Source organism: Medicago sativa, chromosome 3 (genome assembly GCF_051527215.1).
Source record: "Medicago sativa cultivar Bolivia chromosome 3, Bolivia_mono, whole genome shotgun sequence".
NCBI lineage: Eukaryota > Viridiplantae > Streptophyta > Magnoliopsida > Fabales > Fabaceae > Medicago > Medicago sativa.
The window spans coordinates 23577321-23601556 of record NC_140751.1 but is presented as its reverse complement, the minus strand read 5'-3'; the positions used below and the strand labels follow the sequence as shown (position 1 = coordinate 23601556).

The 24236-nt window shown below is 33.1% G+C and overlaps 3 protein-coding genes across 3 annotated transcripts; 1 reads left to right on the top strand and 2 right to left on the bottom strand.

Annotated features, from left to right (window-relative positions):
- Nucleotides 1–2161: 2161 nt before the first annotated feature.
- Nucleotides 2162–6282, top strand: LOC146936494 (uncharacterized). Its single transcript, XM_085749224.1, has 8 exons — nucleotides 2162–2561; nucleotides 3493–3641; nucleotides 3747–3875; nucleotides 3958–4031; nucleotides 4139–4296; nucleotides 4796–5227; nucleotides 5309–5980; nucleotides 6176–6282. Exons 1-8 carry the CDS (start codon nucleotides 2162–2164, stop codon nucleotides 6280–6282), a joined length of 2121 nt encoding a protein of 706 aa, XP_085605350.1.
- A 3916-nt stretch (nucleotides 6283–10198) lies between these two features.
- LOC146936493 (signal peptidase complex subunit 3B-like) lies at nucleotides 10199–14120 on the bottom strand. The gene is made up of 6 exons (XM_085751294.1): nucleotides 13908–14120; nucleotides 13616–13663; nucleotides 11541–11603; nucleotides 11269–11322; nucleotides 10570–10656; nucleotides 10199–10484 (listed from the first exon to the last, which is right to left on the bottom strand). Exons 1-6 carry the CDS (start codon nucleotides 14031–14033, stop codon nucleotides 10359–10361), a joined length of 504 nt encoding a protein of 167 aa, XP_085607420.1. The 5' UTR covers nucleotides 14034–14120; the 3' UTR covers nucleotides 10199–10358.
- A 4411-nt stretch (nucleotides 14121–18531) lies between these two features.
- On the bottom strand, nucleotides 18532–24236 carry AGL26 (tRNA (cytidine(34)-2'-O)-methyltransferase). Its single transcript, XM_085751293.1, has 7 exons — nucleotides 23936–24236; nucleotides 23572–23702; nucleotides 20874–20942; nucleotides 20507–20565; nucleotides 19459–19519; nucleotides 19321–19374; nucleotides 18532–18897 (listed from the first exon to the last, which is right to left on the bottom strand). The coding sequence occupies exons 1-7, from the start codon at nucleotides 24219–24221 to the stop codon at nucleotides 18616–18618; spliced, it is 942 nt and encodes a 313-aa protein (XP_085607419.1). The 5' UTR covers nucleotides 24222–24236; the 3' UTR covers nucleotides 18532–18615.

Sequence of the window (24236 nt, the reverse complement as noted above, 5' to 3'; positions counted from 1 at the left end):
GAAAAATAAAAGTCGGAGACATAAACCTAACGCGGTAGCATACAAAAAATAAGAAGAAATATAATCCACATATAAGGATCTATTACCTTGTTGACCCTCTATTTTTTTTCCTTTGCTTGATTACCCCAAATCTACGGCGTGTAGTAGCAATTGAGTTTATATAGGAATTAGTTTCTAAGTGCTACTTGATAATGACTTTGATCGAGACAACATTTTAACCGAGGTAGTGACGATGAGATCACTTTTTTCTCCACAACTAACATCCTTTTTAAATGTCTTAAATCATACTCAAATTGAAAATTTCTACCTCTTAATTTACTATGGACCCTAGTTTGAGAGCAAATGCCCACTTCAAAAGGTTTGCAAATTATCATTCCTTTTAAAGCCACCGAGCTTTGTTATAAGTCCCTCACATGATAAATTTTACTTTAAACAACACATACTAATGTGAGATGTTTTTTTTTTTTTTTTAATTTTCTTGTTATTTTTCATTTTCTATTCTAATGCATTATATTCATGTCTCTGAGACTTTTATTTTCCTTTTTCATAAATAAATCTTCAATTTAATTAAAAATATATATTAAATGCGAGGGACATATATATTAAAACCAGTTATACATTTTTTTATCAATAATTTAATAGATTTTTTTTATCTATAATTTTTTATCTATAATTTAATAGATGTGACTTATATAGTACGCAAAAAACATTTGGGAGAGAGGCGGAGATTTCTATATTGTCTGATCACCTTGGTTGAGATTAATCTTATAACAAAGTCAAAATATTAATTCAAGTTTGTGAATATATTATGTAGATCTATTTAAAAGTAAAATACTCTAATTAAGTGGATTTTCATGTAAAATTTAAAGAAACGCATGAAAGATAGTATATATGGACGGGTCTCAAAATTTCATAAGGAATATGCTATTTGAAGAAGCATTATGTGAAATTTTACATTTGCTTAACATAAAAGTTGTACTCCCTCCCTCTCAAGGTAATAGGTGTTTAAGGTTTGTGTATCATTTTTTAAGTAAATGATTAATTTTGTTGATTTTAATGATAAAATTAGTACAATTTATTGAAACACCCTTATTAATTATAGTTAGTGGGGTAATTAAGTTGAATTAAATTTAATAGATAAGAGTATAATAGTGGAAAAAAAATGTTGTATTGCTATTATAAAGTGACAATCATTTTGAGGCAAGAAAAAAAATGCTAAAGAGACAATTATTTTGAGACGGGTGGAGTATTATAATGTGTTTAGATTATTAATTTTTTTTCTCAACAAGCCTTCATCCATCTAAAAAAAAAACATTATTAAATTTTTTTTCTGCCCTAAAAATATTTTTTTTTGTTTGTTTGTGGTGGTCGGGGTTTGAACCCCAAACCTTGCATATATTATGCATTGTCCATGTTATTGAAGCATAGTATGGAAAGCCTAGAGTCAAAGATGTTGAAGGATAAGGAAGAGGAACACACTACACCAAACTTGTTACACAAGATATCATAATCCTAAGCTGTAGAAACAGTTATAACAGTTATGTTAGTTACTTGCAAGTGTATTAGCTATATTCTGTATGTAATACATGATTAGCTAGCTTAGACCAGCAAGTATACAAGTATAAATAGATGTGACCTTGAAACAACTCATTCATTCAATGAAATGCTAATTTTCTCTTACTTTCTCTCATTTTCACCTTGTTCGTAGTTTTCTCATTATGGTATCACGAGCCTTGTTGATGGAACGATCCCTCCAGTTACTGATGTGTTTGATCCTTCTTTTCGCGCATGGAACCGCCGCAACATGTTAATACATTCATGGATCTTGAATTCAGTAGATCCTTCAATCTGTCAGTCCATTGTGTTCATGGATAATGCTATGGATGTTTGGAATGATCTGAAGGTACAATTTGCTCAAGGTGACTTGGTAAGAATTTCATAATTGATGCAAGAAATCTATGCTTTGAAACAAGATTCAAAATTAGTAATTACTTTTTACTCTGAATTGAAAGTGTTATGGGAAGAATTGGAAATTTATCTCCCCATGCCTAGCTGTAGTTGTAGCATTCAGTGTTCTTGTGAATCTACGTGTAATGCTCGAAAGAATCATGTACTCCTATATGCTATGCGTTTTCTCATTGGATTAAATGACAATTTCAACATGGTTAAGTCACAGATCCTTCTTATGGATCCTCTTCCTCCTATGAATATAATATTTTCTATTGTGTTACAGCATGAAAGACATGGTAATTTTGCACCTATTGTTGAAGATCCTTTGTCTTCTATTAATGCTGTGAATACTAGTAAATTCAAGAATGGATATTCAGGTAGCATGAATAAGGGTATGAATCAAGGTTCAAATTCCAATTACAATAAACCTAGAGTTTGCACTTGTTGTGGTAGAAACAATCACACAGTAGAAACATGCTACAAGAAGCATGGTTACCCTCCTCATCTTCAGAGAAATTACAATGGTTCACAAGCTACTCATGCTTCTATTGATAATGATAATGGGGATTCATCTTCCCAGCATGAATCAGGAAGTGCTGCTACCAGGGGCGGTTTCACCGCCCGGCGACCCCGGGCGGTCGCCCGGGCTCGATCGATAATTTTTGCACATTAGACCCAATCCAAAAGCCCATTAACACACTTACAAAAAGAAAAATTTGGGCAAAATCGGAAAATTCTCACACGCAAATAGGCTCGGAAAAGACATTTACCTCCTAATTTTATTTAGCACACTATTGACGGATTCATCTCTCTTATTTTAACGGGTTAATTGTTCAAATTGACCCTGTAATATACATTATGTCTGAAAAATGACTCTGTAAAATACAAAACATATATCCTTTTTATGTATTTTTATAGATGTCTCTACAAATAATGAGCTCAAAATTCGATTTATAGGTCGAGATTTCCGTTTTTTTTTTAGTTTTTGACACTTTAAAAATTCATAATTAATTTGTCGTTTGTCGAAAATTTATAATTTTTTCAGTGTAAAGCCATATTTTAACGTTCTTAACTCGCCTCTAAGAAATAATGAAAAAAATTCAATCCCTTGGTTCCTTTTCTGGACTTCGCGTATATTACTGGGTTATAAATAATAAAAATCTCGAATTACATGTTCAGGATACATGCTATTTTAAATTGTACTTTTGTTGAGAAAATGAGGAACCTCTTTTATTTCGATTTATGATTGTATTTATATTATTTCACATGTGAATTTGCAACAAATTTTTTGCCCGGGCTCCATAAATTTCCTGGCTCCGCCACTGGCTGCTACACGATCTATCACTACTGAGTAATATGAACATCTAATGAATTTACTGCAGAATTCATCTTTTAAACAAGATTCAACACCTGCACAAGCTTCTTCTAATCAAGATTTTTCACTACCAAATGGTCATACATAAAATGGTAAGCACAATACAAGTTTCATTTCTTCCATAACTTACAATAGTTTTACTCTAAACTCCTGGATCATTGATTCAGGAGCTAGTGATCACATTTGTGGAAATCTAAAGTGGTTTCATTCTTACAATGAAATCACTGCTATTCATATAAAATTGCCTACTGGCCACTTTGCAATAGCTAAGCATGCCGGAACCATTAATTTTGCACCAAATTTTTCTATTTCTCATGTTTTGTATGTCACTGACTTCCATTTTAATCTCTTATCAGTCTCAAAATTATGTCATGCTTTAAACTGCATAGTCAATTTTAATGGTTCTCAGTGTCTTATTCAGGCAAGGAACACTCAGAAGATGATTGGTTTTGGTGAAAGAAGAGAAGAACTATACTACTTAACTCTTTCAGATAAGGTTGCTTGCACTTCAAGCACAACCAACTCTTCATTCCCTCCTTTACCAGACAATGTACTTTGGCATTTTAGACTAGGCCACCTTTCTTTTTCTAGAATGAATACTTTACATTCTCAATTTCCTTTTGTCAATATAGATAGCAAAGCTACTTGTGATGTATGCCATTATGCAAAACATAGGAAACTTCCCTTTGTTCCTAGTTGTAATAAGGCAAATAAGCCTTTTGAGCTCATACATGTTGACATTTGGGGCCCAATTTCTGTTAAATCCATTCATGGTCATTCTTATTTCTTAACTGTTGTTAATTATTTTTGCAGATTCACTTGGTTAATTCTTATGAAAACTAGGGCTGAAGCCAGACAACATGTTATCAATTTTATTACCTTAGTAGAAAATCAGTTTTCATGCAAAGTTAAAACTATCAGAAGTGATAATGGGCCTGAATTCTCTATGTCTAATTTTAATAATTCAAAAGGTATTCTACATCAAACTAGATATGTTGAAACTCCTCAACAAAATGCCAGGGTTGAAAGAAAACACCAACATATACTGAACATTGTTAGAGCTTTACTTTTCCAATCTAATCTTCCAAAACAATATTGGTCTTATGCTGCTATTCATGATGTTTTCATTATGAATAGTACTAGCCCTGTCATTGATAATAATACTCCTTACTTCCTTTTACCTAAACAATTACCTGATTTACATGCATTAAAAGTTTTTGGATCTCTTGTTTTTTCTTTTACTTTACAAGCACATAGAACTAAGCTTGCTTCCAGAGCAAGAAAATGTGTTTTTTTTGGGATATAAACCTGGCATCAAAGGAGTAGTTTTGCTAGGCATTAACAATAAGGAAAATTTTGTCTCTAGAAATATCACATGAAATATTTTCCCCTATCAACCTATTTCATCCCCTGCTACTTGACAATACTACTCAAATAATTCACAAAATCATGATTTTTCTCTTTATTCAGATATCACTGATCCACACACCTCACTCCCTTCACCTCCATTAATTCCATCCACTGATATCCTTTGTACCAATGAACCTTCAGTTACTACTAGATCCATCAGATCAAAACATTCCCCATCTCATCTGAAAGATTATGTGTGTAATTCTTCCTCCTCTACATCAACATCAATTTCTTCAGGTACTCCTTACCCTATTTCATCATATCATTCATTTGCACACAAATCTTTTTCTATGTCTGTCACAAATTGTACTGAGCTAAAAACCTACAAAGAAGCTTGTCAGTCTGAGCATTGGTTAAAAGCCATGGATTCTGAATTAGATGCATTAGCTAAGAATGGAACATGGACAATTATTGATCTTCCATCTAATATCAAGCCAATTGGAAGCAAATGGTCTATAAAATTAAGCATAAGGCTGATGGTAGCATTGAAAGGTACAAAGCAAGACTGGTTGCTAAAGGCTATAATCAAGTTGAGGGTATTGATTTTTTGACACTTTCTCTCACGTACCTAAGCTTACCACAGTGAGAATGTTACTGCTATTGCTTCTTTTCAAAATTGGCATCTACATCAATTAGATGTGAATAATGCCTTTTTGCATGGAGATTTACAAGAGAATGTTTATAAGCATATCCCTGAAGGTGTTTCCAGTGCTCCTAACACAGTATGTAAATTACAAAAGAGCTTATATGGTCTTAAACAAGCTAGTAGAAAGTGGTATGAGAAGCTCACTTCTCTATTACTAGCAGAAGGTTATACACAATCAGGTTCAGATTATTCTCTTTTTACTCATCAACAAGGCAATGATTTTACTGCTCTCTTAGTGTATGCCGATGACATAATCTTAGCAGGATCTTCCCTTAATGAGTTTGCTATAATTAAATCCATCTTAGATACACAATTTAAGATTACAGATTTAGGTGTTTTGAAGTATTTCTTAGGTTTGGAAGTGGCTCATTCCAAGGAGGGGATTTACATATCACAAAGAAAGTATTGCTTAGATTTCTTGGAATCTTCAGGTTTATTTGGCTCTAAACCTGCTACTACTCCTCTAGACACTTCCACAAAGTTGTATCAAGACAATAGCAAACCTTTTGCTGATGTGTCTTGTTACAGGAGGCTCATAGGAAGACTTCTATATCTCAACACCACAAGACCAGATATCACACTAGCAACTCAACAGCTCAGTCAGTTTCTGCATGCTCCCACCATATTACACTACAAAGCAGCATGTAGAGTCATCAGATACTTGAAACAAAACTTTGGCCTTGGATTGTTCTTCCCTAGATAATCAGAGTTACAAGTTCATGGCTATGTAGATGCAGACTGGGCAGGATGCATTGATTCAAGGAGATCAACTATTGGTTTTTGCTTCTTTCTAGGCTCATCCTTAATATCTTGGCGTGCTAAGAAACAACAGACTGTATCTAGATCCTCATCAAAAGCTGAGTATAGGGCACTCTCCACTGCAACTTGTGAACTTCAGTGACTCTTATATCTTTTGAAGGATTTGCAAACTAAATGTGTCAGAGAACCAACATTATATTGTGATAGTCAAAGTGCTATACACATAGCCTCTAATCCAGTGTTTCATAAGAGGACTAAACATTTTGAAATTGATTGTCATTTGGTTAGGGAAAAGGTGCAGAAAGGAATATTGAGGTTACTCCCCATTTCTACTGATGAGCAACTAGCAGACTTTCTAACGAAACCATTACCACCTCCAAAGTTTAGTTCTTTTGTATCCAAGATGGGCTTGATAAACATTTATTTCCCTCCAGCTTGTGGGAGGCTATTGAAACATAGTAAGGAAAGCCTAGAGTCAACGATGTTGAAGGATAAGGAAGAGGAACACACTACACCAGACTTACTAGTTACACAAGATATCAGAACCCTAAGCTGTAGAAACAGTTATAACAGTTCTGTTAGTTACTTGCAAGTGTAGTAGCTATATTCTCTATGTAATTCATGATAAGCTAGCTTAGACCAGCAAGTATACAAGTATAAATAGTTGTGACCTTGTAAAACTCATTCATTCAATGAAATGTTAATTTTCTCTCACATTTTCTCTTACTTTCTCTCATTTTCACCTTGTTCTTAGTTTTCTCATTACATGTCAACTGAGCTAAGCTTACACTCAAATCTATTTAAGAAGTTATTCATAATACCGAAAATATTCTTATTTATATAATAAACCTTAAAAAAATTTCTTTTCATCTCTTGCACTAAGTTTTCAGCTCTTTCTTACGAACATTCATTGAAAGTGACCAAAAATTGATGAAAGATTAAAAAGATTAAAGTATAAAGCCTTGCATTGATACTTCACTGAATCGGTAGAAATCATTTTTATCATTTTTACTGGTTTCTATCTTTGTTTTTCTACGTTTAAAAACCGTACCAAAATTTAATTAACTCAAGTCTCAAACAATAATTTTAACACATAGACAAACTAAATTCACGTAGGTGTTCATGAATTGAGTTTATGTGTGTGAGTCTATGAATAGCATAAAGATTTCTATCCAGTGTACAAGAACTAAGTTAATATTTAAATTCAAATATATAATTATTACTTAGTTTTTTTTTTTTTTTTTTTTTTAGAGTTTACTCGAATTCTTGTATGCCTATTTATTTTTAAGCAAATTGAGTTCATGTATGGTCTCTACACATGCCAATGCCAATGCCATTACCAATTAAATTCACCTATGGCTAAACATATAACATTATTAATTGAGTTTACGTTTTATGAGTAAATTATTTTTTTTAAGCAAAAAAATGTGCATATGGTGAACCAAACGCAACACCTTAAAAATATATAGATAAAAAGAAACAAGAACAAAAGGAGAAGGGGACATAGACCAGAACCTTCTCAAACAAGAAAGAAGGAAAACAAGAAAAACAAAGAAAGATAGAAACAAAAAGCAACAAAGATCCAAGAGAAAGCAAGGAACGAAACGAAGCCCACAAATAGAACTCTAATCAATTCGGAGGCCTACCCTTAGAACGAGTGTTATAAACTTGAAAATCTTTCTGCACAATCATTTTCTTAGTCTTAGAATCCTCAATAAAAGGCTCTTCTCCGGCAGCAAAACGGTTCTTTAAGTAGTTGATAGCTGTCTCTCTTTCTTCTTCATCAGTATAAACCCGAGGCTCACTTGCACAAGCATCATTGTCTTTTAAATATGGTTGCAAAATCTCCAAGTCATGAGCGATTTTAGGATCTAAAACATTTTTTTTTGGAACCATGACATTGGTAGAACTCAAACCATATCAAGACGGGGATCTTGAATATAATCCAAGTCCGCCACATCATCACTCCAAAGACCAAAAATGCGCATATCAGGAAGTTCATTGCTTTGTTGGTCTTCACTTTATTTTTCATTCATCGCTTCAACATGTGTTGATTGAACCTGAACTGCCCCAATGGAAAGGCTAGAATATAGTTCTTCCTCAAGGTTTATAATATAACCACCAACATATTATTAGGTATAGTGATGGAGCACAACTATAAAGAATCCACCTCTCCTCTCTTGCTTGGTTCTCCCTTGTTTAGTACAGTGAATCAGAACCAAACAAATGAATAAGAACCAAACAAATAAGTTAACTTGTCTCCAAAAAGGTTGACTGTGGGCATAAAAATAGGTTGATTGTGACATTCATGTATGCCTCTACATATGAATTTACGTTTTCTGCTATCTCGATGTTTAAACATTAATCTCAACATTCTGTTTGTGTCGGATGCTAAAACATCGTATAAAACATTTGAAAGCTAACTTGCCCAGAATTTTCACTATTTAAGAAATTATTCATAATACTGAGAATATTCTTATTTACTACTTATATGGAGTAATAATTTTTTTTTTTTGAGAGACTTATATAATAAACCTTAAAAAATTCTGTTTTCATCTCTTGCACTAAGTTTTCAGATCTTTCTTACGAACATTCATTGAGTGCCAAAAATTGATAAAAGATTAAAGTATAAAGCCTTGCATTAATACTTACTGAATCGGTAGAAATCATTTTTATCATTTTTACTGGTTTCTATCTTCTTTGTTCTACGTTTGAAAACCGTACCAAAATTTAACTAACTTACTCAAGTCTCAAACAATAATTTTAACACATAGACAAACATTCCTTAAAAAAAAAAAAAACACACACACACACACATAGATAAACTAAATTCACATAGGTGTTCATGAATTGAGTTTATGTGTGTGAGTCTATGAATAGCATAAAGATTTCTATCCAGTGTAATTTGGAATTTGTCTTGCCTTTTGTAAGGTGGTTGCAAAGAGGGTTGAGTGTGTATGGAAAAAATGGGATTGTGATGACGGCAAATGATATTTTTTTTTTTTTAGACAATTGAGAATTTATGCTAGGCTAGAAAATGAAGTATTAGAATATTGAAGATTCATTAGATGGATTAGATTTGTTCAATCATAATTCAATGGAATCAAATTAAAAAGTATTTAGATTTGTAAAAGTTTGTTTAGTTTATTATTCTGGTATATAAAATAAATCTAGAATTATTATTGAAAGAAAACATACAAAATGTCACAATCAACCTATTTTTATGCCCACAATCAACCTTTCTGGAGACAAGTTAACTTATTTGTTTGGTTCTGATTCATTATTTTTTTAAGAATTTCTACACTGTATAAAGTTCTTCAACATGCCTATATTAATGTGCTCAGACGTGATGGTGGAGACTGTACTGTACTAAACAAGGGAGAACCAAGGGAAGAGAGGTTGATTCTTTATAGCTGTGCTTCATCACTATACCTAATGGTCCCTAAATTTTGATTGTGCGGTGTGAAGAATCGATTCTGTATAATTGATTTTGGTTAAATGTGATTTTAATTAAAAATGGTTTGTGTTTAGATACGTTCATATAAAATGCAAGTTGTACTATAAATTTGTGTGTAAAAATCAGTTCTAGAATCAAAAGCTACAAATCCTAGATTCAAGTAGAATCAATTCTGAATCAATCTAGAATCAATTCTAGTCACTTTAGAAGTGGAACCAAACATATAAGAAGCATCAAGGTGCAGTCGTAGCAGATGGAGAAGTTTTGCTTGGTCACAATCCTAAATGAAAAATATTTGAACACAAATAAAAAGAATTAAAAAGATTTTAAATATTGAAAAATAACGTGACTAAATTTATTCTCTTTTAATTTTTTTTTCCTTGTGCCAAAATACTTTTAATTTGGGATTGCAATTAAGTAAGATTTACTTGGTGCAGATGATCCAGGTAGAGAACAAAGAGACCTCAGAAAGGGTATGTTTTTTTCTCTCTCTCGAATATATATGTTAAATAATATTAAAAAACAGTAGGGAGTTTCAAAAACTAATAGGAGTTTACCAGATGAACTATAAACTTGAGACAGTTAAGAGACCACACCACAATAAAATTTCAAATATTCAAGTATTTAAATGCTATTCATTTCCACAATCCAATACCAGAATTTCTTTCCTCTGATTCTAGTTCTTTGAAGAAACCTTCTATACTTTGTTATAGAAAAGGCTAAAGTTACACAACAAAATACATTAACATGACAAAAAGGCATCATCTGTATTGTGCAGGCAACCGGTAACCTGGCAAGACTAATTTATCAGCAAACATTTTGCCAGTCTTCGGCATGACATGCCAGTGCAGAGTCAAGTTAAATTCTTTTCCGCGCAAATTGCTTCCCTGGACACACAAAATGGCATGATTAAGGCTTAATGAAATTTAAAGCAATTCAGATTAGACACAATATTCTTGAAGAGTTAAATACCTGATCAACGAAACGGTATTTATTTGATGTGTGAATCGTAAACTTTGCGTGCTCTTTAGTCGGAATGATGGCATCCCAGAGGGATATCTGTAAAATTGCATCTCAAGAGTTTAAGCAATATGACACAACATATACATGACAGATGCATAGAGCATAATATGCGAAGACACATCTATCTGAGGGACATGAAATCATGAATAACGTAAACAAACATTGAAGCTGTCATCTCAACAATGGAAATTTGAGATCCACAAACCAATCTATTACCATGACTTTCTTTTATCTATTCTCTCTCTAGAAGAAGGAGCTGACAAGTTTAATATTTAAGGGTCTGTAAACTTTTAAAAACTATTTTCGATTTTCATTTTCTAAAATTTGTGTTGAATTTAAATTGCTTCCAAGGAGATGAAGTGAACAATTATGATAGGAAAAATATGGAAGACAAGCTAGGAAGAATGCATTTTCAGAAACAATAAAAACAGTGTTTTGGCGTTCTTCAAAGTTTCTGAAAATACTAGATCTACTTTTGAAAATTGTGAGAGAAATATCGGATCTGTATTCTCAGATGTTTATTAGTTGAAGTGAAAAGAAATAAGAAACCTGGACAATAAACGGGCCCTCTGTATTTCAACAGAAGATGCAAACTAGCTAAGTAACCCTTATGTGTGTATTTCAACTGATGCAAACTAAGTAACTAACCTGATTCAGGGGATGCTTTGGAGTTTCATATTCAGCAGCCAAAAATGCAAAAACCTGCAAGCATAGAAAAGAAGCAAAACTAAGTCTGTGGACAGCCCCAAAACACTAAGATGCGTGAAACCAAAGTGCATATTAAATTCATGATACAACAAGATATGTAGTTTTCATACTTCCCATCCGTACCTGATAATTAACTTATTGCTTTTATATACTATATACTTTTCAGAAAGGAAAAAAAAAAAAGGTGAAAAATGCAAATTGAAGTCACGAACCTGTTTCGTGTTCCACGTGAAAAGGGTTTGTAAATCTGCTGATATATTAAGTGTCAAGTAAACCTGCATGAATAGAAAGGCTCTCGCTTCAGACAAAGAAACATTACGAATTTCGGTAAAATAGTTAAGGGAATATCTATAGGTAAACCGAGCGACAAAGGAGTGAATCAATGGGTTAAAATGCAAGTTACTTCCTAGCCAAATAGTCCTTTGCTATGATACCAAAACATTACTTCAGCTCATATTACAAGTCATTTTGTGCCTACTTATGCAGAAATTTTGTTAACTACAGACGTGCTGTCAAGATTCAGACATAATCATTTGGAGGTTTGACAGCACAATTGGCAGTTTGAACTGCTAGTTATATACTTCAAGTCCAGGATACTATAGAGCTAAACATACCCACTCTGTATAACTGAGATCCAATCACTCAAATTATTGCCATACCAGTCCTGAATTTCAATTTCTAAGTTATTTTGACAATTTCAAAAGCCAAGCCATAAGTAATCACCAAGTCAAATAAGAAACCCGTGATGTGCAAGTGTCAGTCTAGAAAAGTGCTAAATATTAAGACAGCAGAAGTGTTAAACTAGATAAGCTGTTGAGATGAAACTTTTCTGACAGTTTTGTTATCCTTAATACAGTGTGTATGCGAAACCTGAGCTCAACCGCAGCAATATAGTTCACTTTGGACAATGAGGATCAAGTCTTCTTCATTAGCGACTAAGGTGCACAAAATCTGGTACATGTATACCAGAATTTTGGTCAAGGGAACAAGTATAACTTAGGTTGGCCCCCTATTTGCAATTTAACACTAAAAAGCAAGTCAATCGGGGGTATAGTATAGAAGTCACACCCAGAAAAGGAGTTTGGATCTTAGATTTGATATACAAATTTTATATGTTAAATAAAGGAGCCTGTCTAGATATATTAAGATCAAACAGACTTTAGAATTTCATCTCATATAGTACATACAAGTCTAAATGGAAGGTTTAGTGAAATTAAGAATAAGTAGGCCTTCAGAAATTAAGCAAGCCTTCAGAAATCAATCTTAAGGGCAATACAAACCCTAACCATTATTGTTTCCTCTCTTTTTCCCCTTCACTAAATTCCCTTTTCAATATAATTCTAGCACATCACAATATGAATTGAATTTCCACCTATCACTCTCATAATTATGGAACTTATTACGCTTATACACATATAACCACCTTACAGAGAGAGACAGAGAGAACCAGAATAAAAAACGAGTATACAATCATTTTGGTCCTTAAATATGTGAGACCATGTCACAATAGTCTCTTAATATATCAAATTTACCTAAACATACATAAATGCATCTCTCGTCAATCAATTTGATCCTTGAATATGTCTTTTATTAGTTAGTTTGATCCTCAAATATGTCTTTGGTTGGTCGAATTTCTGTCCTCAAATTTGTCTTCGGTTAGTCAATTTTGTGTCTAAAACTACTAACAACATACAACATTAGGGGTATTGTAAGAGTAAATCATAATTTTGGGGCGGTGTCAATACTGTCCCAGAATGCATTATAATTATAAGACATCCCTGAGTGTATCTTTTGTATGTAATTTCATGGACTAAAATGACTAAGGGCTTTATTTTATCTTTTGCTATAGAAATAACTTATACATAAGTATTTATCATAATAAGCGCGTTCGCTACAAGCTGCAAATTAAGACGTTTATCCAAACAAAGCCTTAACAAAAAATACATTCAATAACCAAACTAGCTAATTCTGTAATTTTAGCTTATCATTTAGTAACGACACATTCTAGGATAATTTTGTAGTTTTCATACATTCAAAGACTACATTGAAAATGACCGACTTATCTCATGACCAAAAAACCAAAATGTCTGTTCACTCAATATTTTTATAATTTCAATACATTCAGTCAATAAACCGACACATGACACGACACTGACAATAATTTGAACCGAAACAAAAAATGATATAATTAGATGCAATCACATGATCCAATGTCGTGTCAGTGTCAGACCATATCAAAATAATTGTTTACTACCAAAAAAGATTGAAAGATGAATAACTGATTTACCTCGTCATTGCCGTTGGGCTGTTTCTGAAACCAGTTAACATTCAACACCTACATCCAAACACAAACACCCATATAAATTTAAGAACGGGTGAATTCTCAATTTAGTCCCTCACAATTTTCTCTCAGACATTTTTATATCAAGGACAAATTAGTCTATTTCTTATGATAAATCAGACACTAATTCGTCCTCGGTATAAAAATGTCAGAGACTAATTTTTTGTCGTAACTAAATTGAGCCGAGAGAAAATTGAGAGCGAGTGATATAGAGATAGAGAGAGAGGGAGAGAGGTACCTGAACTTGAACAGAAGGAGAAGGAGAATTGAGAGTATCAGTGAAAGAAGCGATAGCACAGATGAAACCAAGAATCGTAACTGCAAAGGTGAACAAAGCGTTCAATCTGTAACCGAATGAATGCATTTTGATTCAATTTGATGAGAATGAAGAGAAAGGAAATTGAGAGAGAGGGGGTTTAAGAAGAAACGAAGTAAAGTGTTAAGTGACGGAGTAATGGAGTGATTCTTGTTTTTGATTGGTTATAGCACGTATTCGGTGGGGTCTTATTGGATTAATTTTTATTTAAGCAAAATCTCATTGGAATTAGATTACTTTTTATTTTTTGAGGGGTATTATTTGATTACTTACTTCGAATATTTACCATAAGAATATTTAGACCATAGTTGCGATATGTTAATTCAAAAATGTATTTTGAGTGAAAACTTGTTTTGGTCCTTGTAATTTTCCAAGGGATCAATTTAGTTTTTGATAAAAATATAACTTAAGTTAATCCTTCACATTTTTATATTATGGATAAATTAGTCTATTTGTTATAATAAATTAAGGAGCAATTTGTTCTTCGTATGAAAATATTAACCAAATTGGCCTGTCAAAAAATTATAATGGACTAAATTGAGTCTTCATTCTTTTTTATTTGAAGGAATAAAGTGTTATAATGGACTAAATTGAGTCTTCATTCTTTTTTATTTGAAGGAATAAAGTGTATTTGACTAATGAATTGGTCTAATGATTAGAGATTTAGACCCTTTAACGATTGACTTTTACATATTGAAAACATTTGATTGAAAGGTAAAATTTACTTTGTATGCCATACAATTTTTTTGACGGAGATTAGTCTGTGCTAAACGATGATGGAAATTTCATACAAATAACATGATACAAAAATGTGGGTTCTTTTTAATAAAAAAAAAATATATAGTGTGTTTAATTTTATCATAACTAAAATTAAATTTCCCTCATTCTATTAAAAAAAATGTTTATATAAAAGTATATTTAACAAATTTAAGAGTAACAAATATTTTTCTTCCATCCTTAAAAAAATCATTTTTATTCCTAAAAAAACGAGTAAAAATCATATTTAGTCTCATAAAAAAGTTAAAATTATATTTAAAAACTACAAATATAAACTCAAAGTTACCCACAATTTTTTGGGAACCAATTCGGTCCCTAACAATTTTAAATTTTTCTTCTAATGCTTCGTCAAATAAGGAGTAAAAGGAGCCTTTGAATCCTCGTTCACGGTAACCAAAATTGTTGAACTAATTCAAGATCCTTCAACAACATAGGGCATCTGTGTGGAGTTGCCACTAGTGGCGCTTTGGCTAACTGAGTTTCTGGAACAAATTCCTCTTGTGATGATGCAACATGGATTTTTGCATGAAATTGTGCTTCCAAGGCAGCTCCTACCTGAGAAGGTGAGACATTGATGATAGACAACTCCAAAATAGGGAAGTTGCGCGCAAAATGTTGAACCTTACCCACTGTATCAATTCTTCCCATGGTTTCATGCTCATGCACTGCCAATTCAGTTGGACCATTGAAATGGGAGTTGTGCTACTTAGTGTTCTCCTCAACAACTGAAGGTGTATGTTGGGGGCTGACATGTTGAACTACTAGCTCAAAAATAAAAAAGAATATGCTCATTACTAGCATGTCCTACCAAAGCAGAAGCATTACCTACTTCATTTGTGACATTATCTAAAGCTAAGTGCAACGATGTACTGGCTTGCGGTGGTTGGACTAGCTACGAGGAAGAATCATTGTCTGGTCGCATAACATTGTTTGGTCCTGCATGATGTTCCATAAGTTGTATCCAAACTGAGCATTATAATTTTATGCTCCTTTTTATCTAATATATTAATTTACCTTTTAAACAAATTGTTGACCAAAAATAATACCAAATTAGTCCTTTCAAATCAATCCCTCAATTGAATTAATAGAAGACCTAATTTGTCTCCCATATAAAAATACGAGAGACTAATTTCGTATTCCTTTTGCTAGAGATTTTAGTTGGACACTAAAAAAATTATTAGAGAAAAAAATTTAGTTTTTATTCTAGAATTTATTTGAGGGGCAAAGGGCTAGTCCCCTAATACTAAATATTTTTTCGAGACAAATTTATTGTGATGAAATGATGGCATAGTTCAAGGCAGTTAAAAGTTAAAACCTTTGAGATGAGTGAACAAATACAAAAGAAATTATATTTACTTACAGAAAACCAATGAAATGAAAGCACAAATCTACGATATGTTGGATATATGTTAGGTCATTCTCTATTAAACTATGGTGACGAGTTGACGGTCCAAAACTATTTTACACACAAACATAACCAATCGTAATATTTAGAATCGCCACATCAATTAATATTTTAAATTTTTTTAGTAATTCAAATTGTTTTGATTGTTTGTGTGCGCAAAGTTGTTTTAAACTGACAACACACCATCATTAAACTCTTAAAACAAACTCCTTAGGTTAACTTTTTTAAATAAATATTTGATTTTTTATTTCTACGATTTTTAGACGATGTTCTACTAAATTTTACCAATACGTACATGTGTATATTACACCTTTTTCATTTGAACAAAAAGTCATTTCGTTAGTTTAAAAAAATATTAAATTTATTGGTATTAATAAGTTAAGTTTATAGTTAAATCAAGTTTCCCTTAGTCCATTTTTCTCTCCTGCACCATTAACCAAGTGACAACTTAGAGAAAAAAAAAATTCGATGTTTCACACTTCCACAAGATAACATGATCAAGTGCAAATTATACTATTAATATGGATTACCCTTTTCATAGTAACAATTAGTTAATTGATAAGTTGGAGAAATGATTCTTTTGTTTGAAAGAGTCCAAGTGGTAAAATTTACACATACTAAACATTGAGAAGTGAAAAATTGCAGGTTTAAACATAACTTTCAACATATCAAATGTTCTTGCAACTATTATTTGAAATGTTTTACGGGACAACTTTGTTAACAATTCTAGAGATAGGAATTGATATTTTTGAAAAGAAAAAAATTAGGTTTGTAGATATTGAGATTACAAGTGAACTTGTGCTTCTAGGACTTCTCTTTTCTCCAATATTTTCAATATTGCATATTTTTACCGGATAAAGTTCATGGCATATCGTTAGAAATTGCTTCAAGAATGTACAAAGATGTAGCATAGTTCAAAAATCGATATCTGGGCAAAAATAGTGCCATTTTTGCTAACAAGTGAGCAAACTTATTGTCCTGTCGTTATTAACAGAACTAAAAAGTTAGGTTTAGAGTCAAGTAAAGTTGACATTTTACTAAATAAAGGGACCATATTCAGAAACATCATTTGTTGGTTTAGTCACATTATGCACTACAAGCTACAATCAAGTTCAAATGTGACCTTATTCAGTGACAAGGACATAATAAGCAAGAACATTAATGAAACACTTACAAAACAAGGGCAAACCACCATTTTGGACCCTAAATGTGAACCTTATTGTCAGACTTACAGTAGTCCTTGACTCACACAAAAACGCAAATTAATCCTTGACTCATAAATCCATTAGCTATATTGGTCCATGACATTAGTTTCCAACAGTTAACTCGATAAAAAGATGATTTATCAATTTTTTGTTTTTTAGAGAAGTGATATGAATATGTGGCCTCACGGGCAAAAATGAAAGCAAATTCCTTTCACATTTTTCTGAAGTTAACGTCACAGACCAATATGGCTAACAAATTTTTGAGCCAGGGGTTATTGTGTTTTTGCGTGAGTTAGTGACTACTATGACCATGAGGTGCACATCTAGGGACCAAAATGATGGTTTGCCCGAGAAACAATGACAGATAAGTGCTTTTGTTTGAAAAAAATGGGCTGATGCATGGAGTGTCCAAGAAAGCTTAAAAATGGGAAAATTGCTCTTCTCCCAACAAAAACGCTCACTCCCATACAAACTGACCAAAATACCCCCCGCGTGAGTTAACCCACGTTCCGTAAGCTGAAGTATAACCTACGTGAGTTAAACCTGCGTGAGTTAACTCACACTGGGTTATAACTTACATGAGTTAACTCACGCTAGGGTTATAACCTACGTGAGTTAACTCACATGGGATAGCAAGTCACGTTGGATTTAACACCTGCGTGAGTTAACTTACGCGGGAGGTATTTTGATCAGTTTGTATGAGAGTGAACTTTTTTTGTTGAGAGAGGAGCAATTTTCTAAAAAGGGTGTGCAAGAACACACTTATTTGGTGTAGAGAAAGTAAGTCCTGGCTACCTTGCTGAAGAGAATCTCATGGTAATATGTAACCTCCAAAACATTATGAGGAGACAAGATCATTTATGAGGGAGTTACAATTGCACTAGTAATTTGCTTAAACATGATCAAACCAACAAACGTGTAGTTTAGTTGAATCCACCGCGGTTTAACCACTTCAATCGTGGTACAAACCAGTTCAACCAGACTGCAGTGTAAACATGATCAAACCGACCGACGAACTCGCCAGTTCCTGATTCAACTAGTTGAACTGGCCGATTCGGTCTAGTTTTTAAAACATTGAATATAAGTATGTACATCATAAGATATACCCAGATTAATTCTTCTTAAAGCTCCCTAAGGTAGGACTGTGCCCTTGATCAGGTTTCAGGTCATGACAAGCATAATCAATTAAGAAAAAAGCCAAGGGAATGTTCTCTGTATTGAAACAAAATAAATTATATAATGATCAGCCAAAAATGTCTTCAGTAATGAATGATTCCTCCTCAGTATCAATACATGTTTCTGAAGGTATCTGAAGTGATGCATAGTTTAGTTGTCTAGAAGCTTCATACAAAGCTATTCCAACACTTACTGATAGATTCAAACACCTGACATATGTTTCAACCATTGGGATCTTGATAGTTCCACCACCAAATGGTTCGGTTTTGCAATCTAACAATGCTTCAGGTGGAAGACCAGTAGTTTCAGCACCAAATAAAAGATAATCACCTTTTCTGTATGAAAAGTCCTGCAACATGCAAAGGAACCATAATTAACGGTCTATAAACATTTTCCTTATATTATTACTTTGTTTTGGAAGAAAAGAGAGATAATCCATTTAACACACAATAAGTAATATCATGCAATATTGTTTGATTTACATCCCCCGAAAGGCCTGGGTAATCCATTCTCATTTTCCATATATTGCTTGCAATGGATAAAACTTAGATACTGTGCTATAGGCACTGTTCTGAAGTAAAAAATATACAATAACCATCACCGACAATTTTGAAATTGCGTGAAAAATTACCTCGAGTAAAAAAAACGTCTTTTGTAATGACATAACTTGGATAAATGACATAATAAGAGACAGGTCAGTCATCATGCATGAAATAAAGAAATGCTATCATTAAAGGGACTATGCTATTAAACTTAATGATGAGGAACTCACAGAGTGAATTTTTGTTCCCCTCTTTGTAAATGCTAGCAACCGCTTTTCGCCTTCCTGTACCAAATAATGGAGACAAGTACAGTCAAAAGATAGTTATGACGAAGATTCCAGGAACATAACATTTAAGATAATAATCACCTGTTGCAAAAAATAATCACGAAAACCTTCCCAAGAATCATGAATTTTAACAACCACATATCTGCAATTTTTTGTTAATGTAAACAAATATAACAGGAATGCAATTAAGTCAATATTAAGTATTTTTTATAGATGAAACAATATTAGATCAGGTGAAACTACTAGATGTACTAAATTTGAAAAGGAACACACTTTAACAAGTAAAATCAAGATTTAGAGTACGCGTAGGAGCCAATAAGGGTCAAGCAGAACTCAATTTCAATAAACCACGATAGACAGATAGGTAATGGTACTAGTAGACTGTTTGTTAATGGGAAGGTGACTAACTCGATGGAAGTGGTTAATAGCATCAAAAGGAGTACTTAGGTCTGGTTCGTTAACATCGTATGTAAGAGAAATTGTTTAATTTTTCCGATTGGCTCAATTATCCTCTAGCTTGTATTTAAAGCTTGTAACTTCGTCCCATTGTAAAAGGTTCAGAGTACACCTGTATTCACATTAATAATTTTGCTTATAAAAAAAAAGTAGACTGTTCGTGATTCAGTTCATGAAAAAAACCAAACCATTACAACAGTTCGGTTAAACGAAACTGAACGGGTATAACAAAGGTTTGGTGCACCGGTTCCGTGTTTCCGATCCTAACCGGAACAACCTTTAGTCCTTTATAGAAAACTGAAATGTCCCTTTTCGAACCAAACTAATTCTTTGTGAACGAACCATACCAAATTGCTACTATTAACATATATTAGGATATTAAAATATAAAATACAAACCAAATATTAAGCTTGGTAAAAAAACAAAATCTAAAACGAACCGTTAAGCTAACTACACCGAAAAGAACCAAACTGTGGGATAGTTCATGACCCATCACAGTTCAATTTCGTTCAGTTTGATTTAACGGATCGAATAAGTTTTTGGCTTTTGTTGAACAGTCTTAATTCTAGTACTACCCGGCATGGTAGAAAAGTTTTTCTAGAATAGCATGAAAAATCCAAATGAGATAAAGATTTCAACGTTAAAGAAGCATATATGATATATCCAAGGATACGGCCAGTAATCCAATCCAGCTCGCTTTAGTTTGGTATCATCCACCTTATATCCTAATGGCTGAAAAGATAGAGGAATACAAAGGCAATAATTAGTATTTCGCAGTGTTTTTAAATAGCGGCTATAGTAGCACAATAGCGTAGCAGAATTCGGACGAATTGATATTGTTCCACGATACACTATCAAATACAAAATGTTGTCAAATAGTGGCGCTGCCGTTATAGCAGTGTTGCGTAACAGAATTTGAACAAACTGCTATTTTTTGCGATTCACAAATGACAACACAAGTAATTTGCAACAAACATGAAAATAGAAGACAATCATATTATCAAATGTAAAGAACCGTTGTGTTAGAAAACAAAACTCACCCCAACTAAGTGTAGTCCAACAGCTGATGCTGCACATGTTCTAGCAATGCAGCCAGTGTTTCCTGGAATCTACGAAGAACAACATAAATATCAAAGAACCCTTAGGTAATTGAGAGATTTTAATCGAAGCTAAGAATATGTACACCAAAGTAAATTTACAGTAGAGGGGTTGAACATAAATACTTTTTTGCATGTGATTTAAACTTAGAATATTCATTTAAATCAAAATTGCCAAGACTTGCTCTAACCCCACTTTTACTTATTTCGTTCTTTTTTGTTATTGATCAACCTTGTACTCAACTTTAATACAGTATCCTCAAAAAATATATACAGTTTTTCATTTTGCAATAATTATTTTCATAATATTGGTTATTCTTTGGAATACAAGTCCTTTTTAGCGCATCAAGGAGTTCATCAGGAAAATGAGATAAACTAGTCTCTCTTGTGATATTGATTGACGCACTAACATGTTTGACAAGTATGATTATAATTTTTTAAAAAGATAGAGAAAATAATCTCTTCTCTTGGCACTTGAATAGCACTTGAGATTATACAACAGAGTTCTAACCAAAGAGGTAAGAACTAGGTTATCACCAGCTCAAATGCAGTTCCTGCTACTTAACCAACTCCGATAATATTCATAAAAAAACTCAAATCTGAGAGCAAGAAGGTTTTTGCACATGACAGGTCATGGATACCATACCACAATCCTATAGCACAAACTTAACACTGCCCTAACTAAACTTCCCCAGTTAATCAATATGACAACTTCCTTAAGAATGTATACATTCACAACCAACAAAAAATATAATTATTAGCACATTCAATACTACTGTTAATAGTAGATGAAAAAATAACTCATAATATCAATATTGTATCTTACACTACAATAGTTTAGAAGATTTTAGATTATCTGTTGAGATCAAGTTGCATATTTTCTTGTGTCTCGTGATTCTTTCCTCAAGGAGTCTAGTTTATTAGTATAAATAAAAAAAATCAGAAATCTGTTTTCTTTAACATCATCTGATTTCAGAGTATTAAGTTTCTATGCCCTCTTTCTCCGCCCTCTCAATATAATAATTACAACAATTACATCATTCTAGAAATACTCAAATCCCAATCCTTAACCAAGAATCAAAATTTTCATTTGTAGAAGAGTACATTTTGACACACCCATGAGAGGATTATGATTTCTATTTGCTATCATGTTTGTTGCTAAAGCTTATACTCGACAGTTCAATAGTCTTTCTACATAGTCCAAAATAACCTTGCAATTCCATGATTTATCAAATTTCAACTGAATCACCAATTTAGTCTCTAAAACTGTAAGATAGTGTCAATTTAGTCTGTGAAATTAACAAAATTTCAAAATTTCGAAGATTTTCAAATTTTCAACATCCTACAATTTCAAAGACTAAATTGATAATTCACTCAATAAATATCATCTTTGTTCTTAAGTTATGTTTGAGTAAACCGTCACAGTCCCTGAATATGTGAGTCATTGTCACTATAATTCCTAATAGTACTAAAAATACAAAAATATCCTCAAGAGTGTCTTCTGTTAGAAATCTCAAGGATCAAACTAACTACCTAAAAACATATTCGAAGACCAAACTATTAGCGAAAGACATATCGAGGACTAAACAAACTACCAAAATATACATTCAAAGATGTTTTTGTAACTTTCATACATTCAAGAACTATAGTCTATAGTGACACCGCCTCACGTTCAAAGACAAATGTAACTGTTAGTTTTATAAAGTTTTTACCCACCTACCCCTACTTTACTTCATCAGTGTATTATTTTTCTTTGGTATACAATAAAGAGTAAACATTCATTTTGGTCCCTAAATGTGGGAGATGGTATCATTGTAGTCTCTAATTGTATCGAAACCTAAACAACAATCTTCAGTTTTTTTCTTGAATCTAAACAACATTCTTCAGTGTGTGTTCTGTTATTAATTTCATGGACGAAACTAACAAATAAAAGACAAATTGACGACCAAATTAACTAACATAAGACAAATTGACGACCAAACTAACTACCAAAAGACACATTTGTGGATGCTTTTGTAATTTTTATATGCTTAGGGGAATATGTAAACCACCAAATTTGTCCCTGACTTTGTGGGGCACTCTTAAATAAGTCCCTAAAAAAAGGGCAATCCGGTGCACTAAAGCTCCCGCATACGCAGGGTTCGGGAAGGGGTCCTGCCATTTGGTGTATTGTATGCAGCCTTACCCTGTTTTTACACACGAGGCTGTTTCCAGGACTTGAACCCGTGACCTTACAGTCACATGACAACAACTTTACCAGTTGCGCCAAGGTTACCCCTCTTAAATAAGTCCCTAAGATTATGAATATTTCAAACAGGTCTCTGACTCTTAAATAAGTCCCAATATTTTAACAAGTTACTATCAGTTTGACTCCTAAGTTTATCCACATACTATAAATTTAGTCCTTAGCATATTCCTTGAAGAACTAATATCGGAAACATTTAACAAAGTTAGGGACCTTTTTGAAATATTCATAAAAACAGTGACCTATTTGAGAGCGCCCTACAAAGTCATGGACTAATTTGGTGGCTCACTCGGGAACTACAGTGACATGGCTTGACATATATTCAAGTATTCAAATGGATAGTAGTTATTCGTATATATTTCGGTAAATCTGGATTTGAATTATAGAATGTTATACCTGAGGTGAAACAAGCACAACTTGAAGAATCTTAGAATGTGATGCTTCATTAATCCCCTCTCCAACACCATGTGGCAAACTACCTTCCTTCTTTATCTCATTCTCAGCAGCAGCAGCAGCAACAGAACCATCTAGAACACCATTTAAACAAAAAAACAAAACAACATTAGAAAATAATTAAAACAACAAAATCAAGGTCTCCTGTTCAATTCTTCTGGCAATTTCGGTGGGCTAGTCCATACAAAGTTTTCAAAAAAAGAAAAAGAAAAAAGAAGCAAATTAACCACACAGAGAGAGAGAGAGAGAGAGAGAGAGAGAGAGAGAGAGAGAGAGAGAGAGAGAGAGAGAGAGAGAGAGAGATTACTGGTAGTGAGAGAAGAGGAAATGGAGGGAAAAGGTGAGGTGGGTTTGAAGTGAAGTTGACGAAAAAGAGAGAGTTTGGATCGAAAATGAAAAGGGTTTGCTGCTGCTGCTGCTAGGTTGAGGGATTTCAGTCTCAAGGCAACAGGAAATGGTATGTCCATCGCTTCACAATGCTGCTGCTGCTTCTTTCCGTCTATCCGATGCAGAGAGTGGTGAGTGTTCCACTTGGAACTTGGAAGCATGCTCTCACTTGCTTGAGTGACTAAAAGCATCCATAATAACCACATTATCTCACACAATTA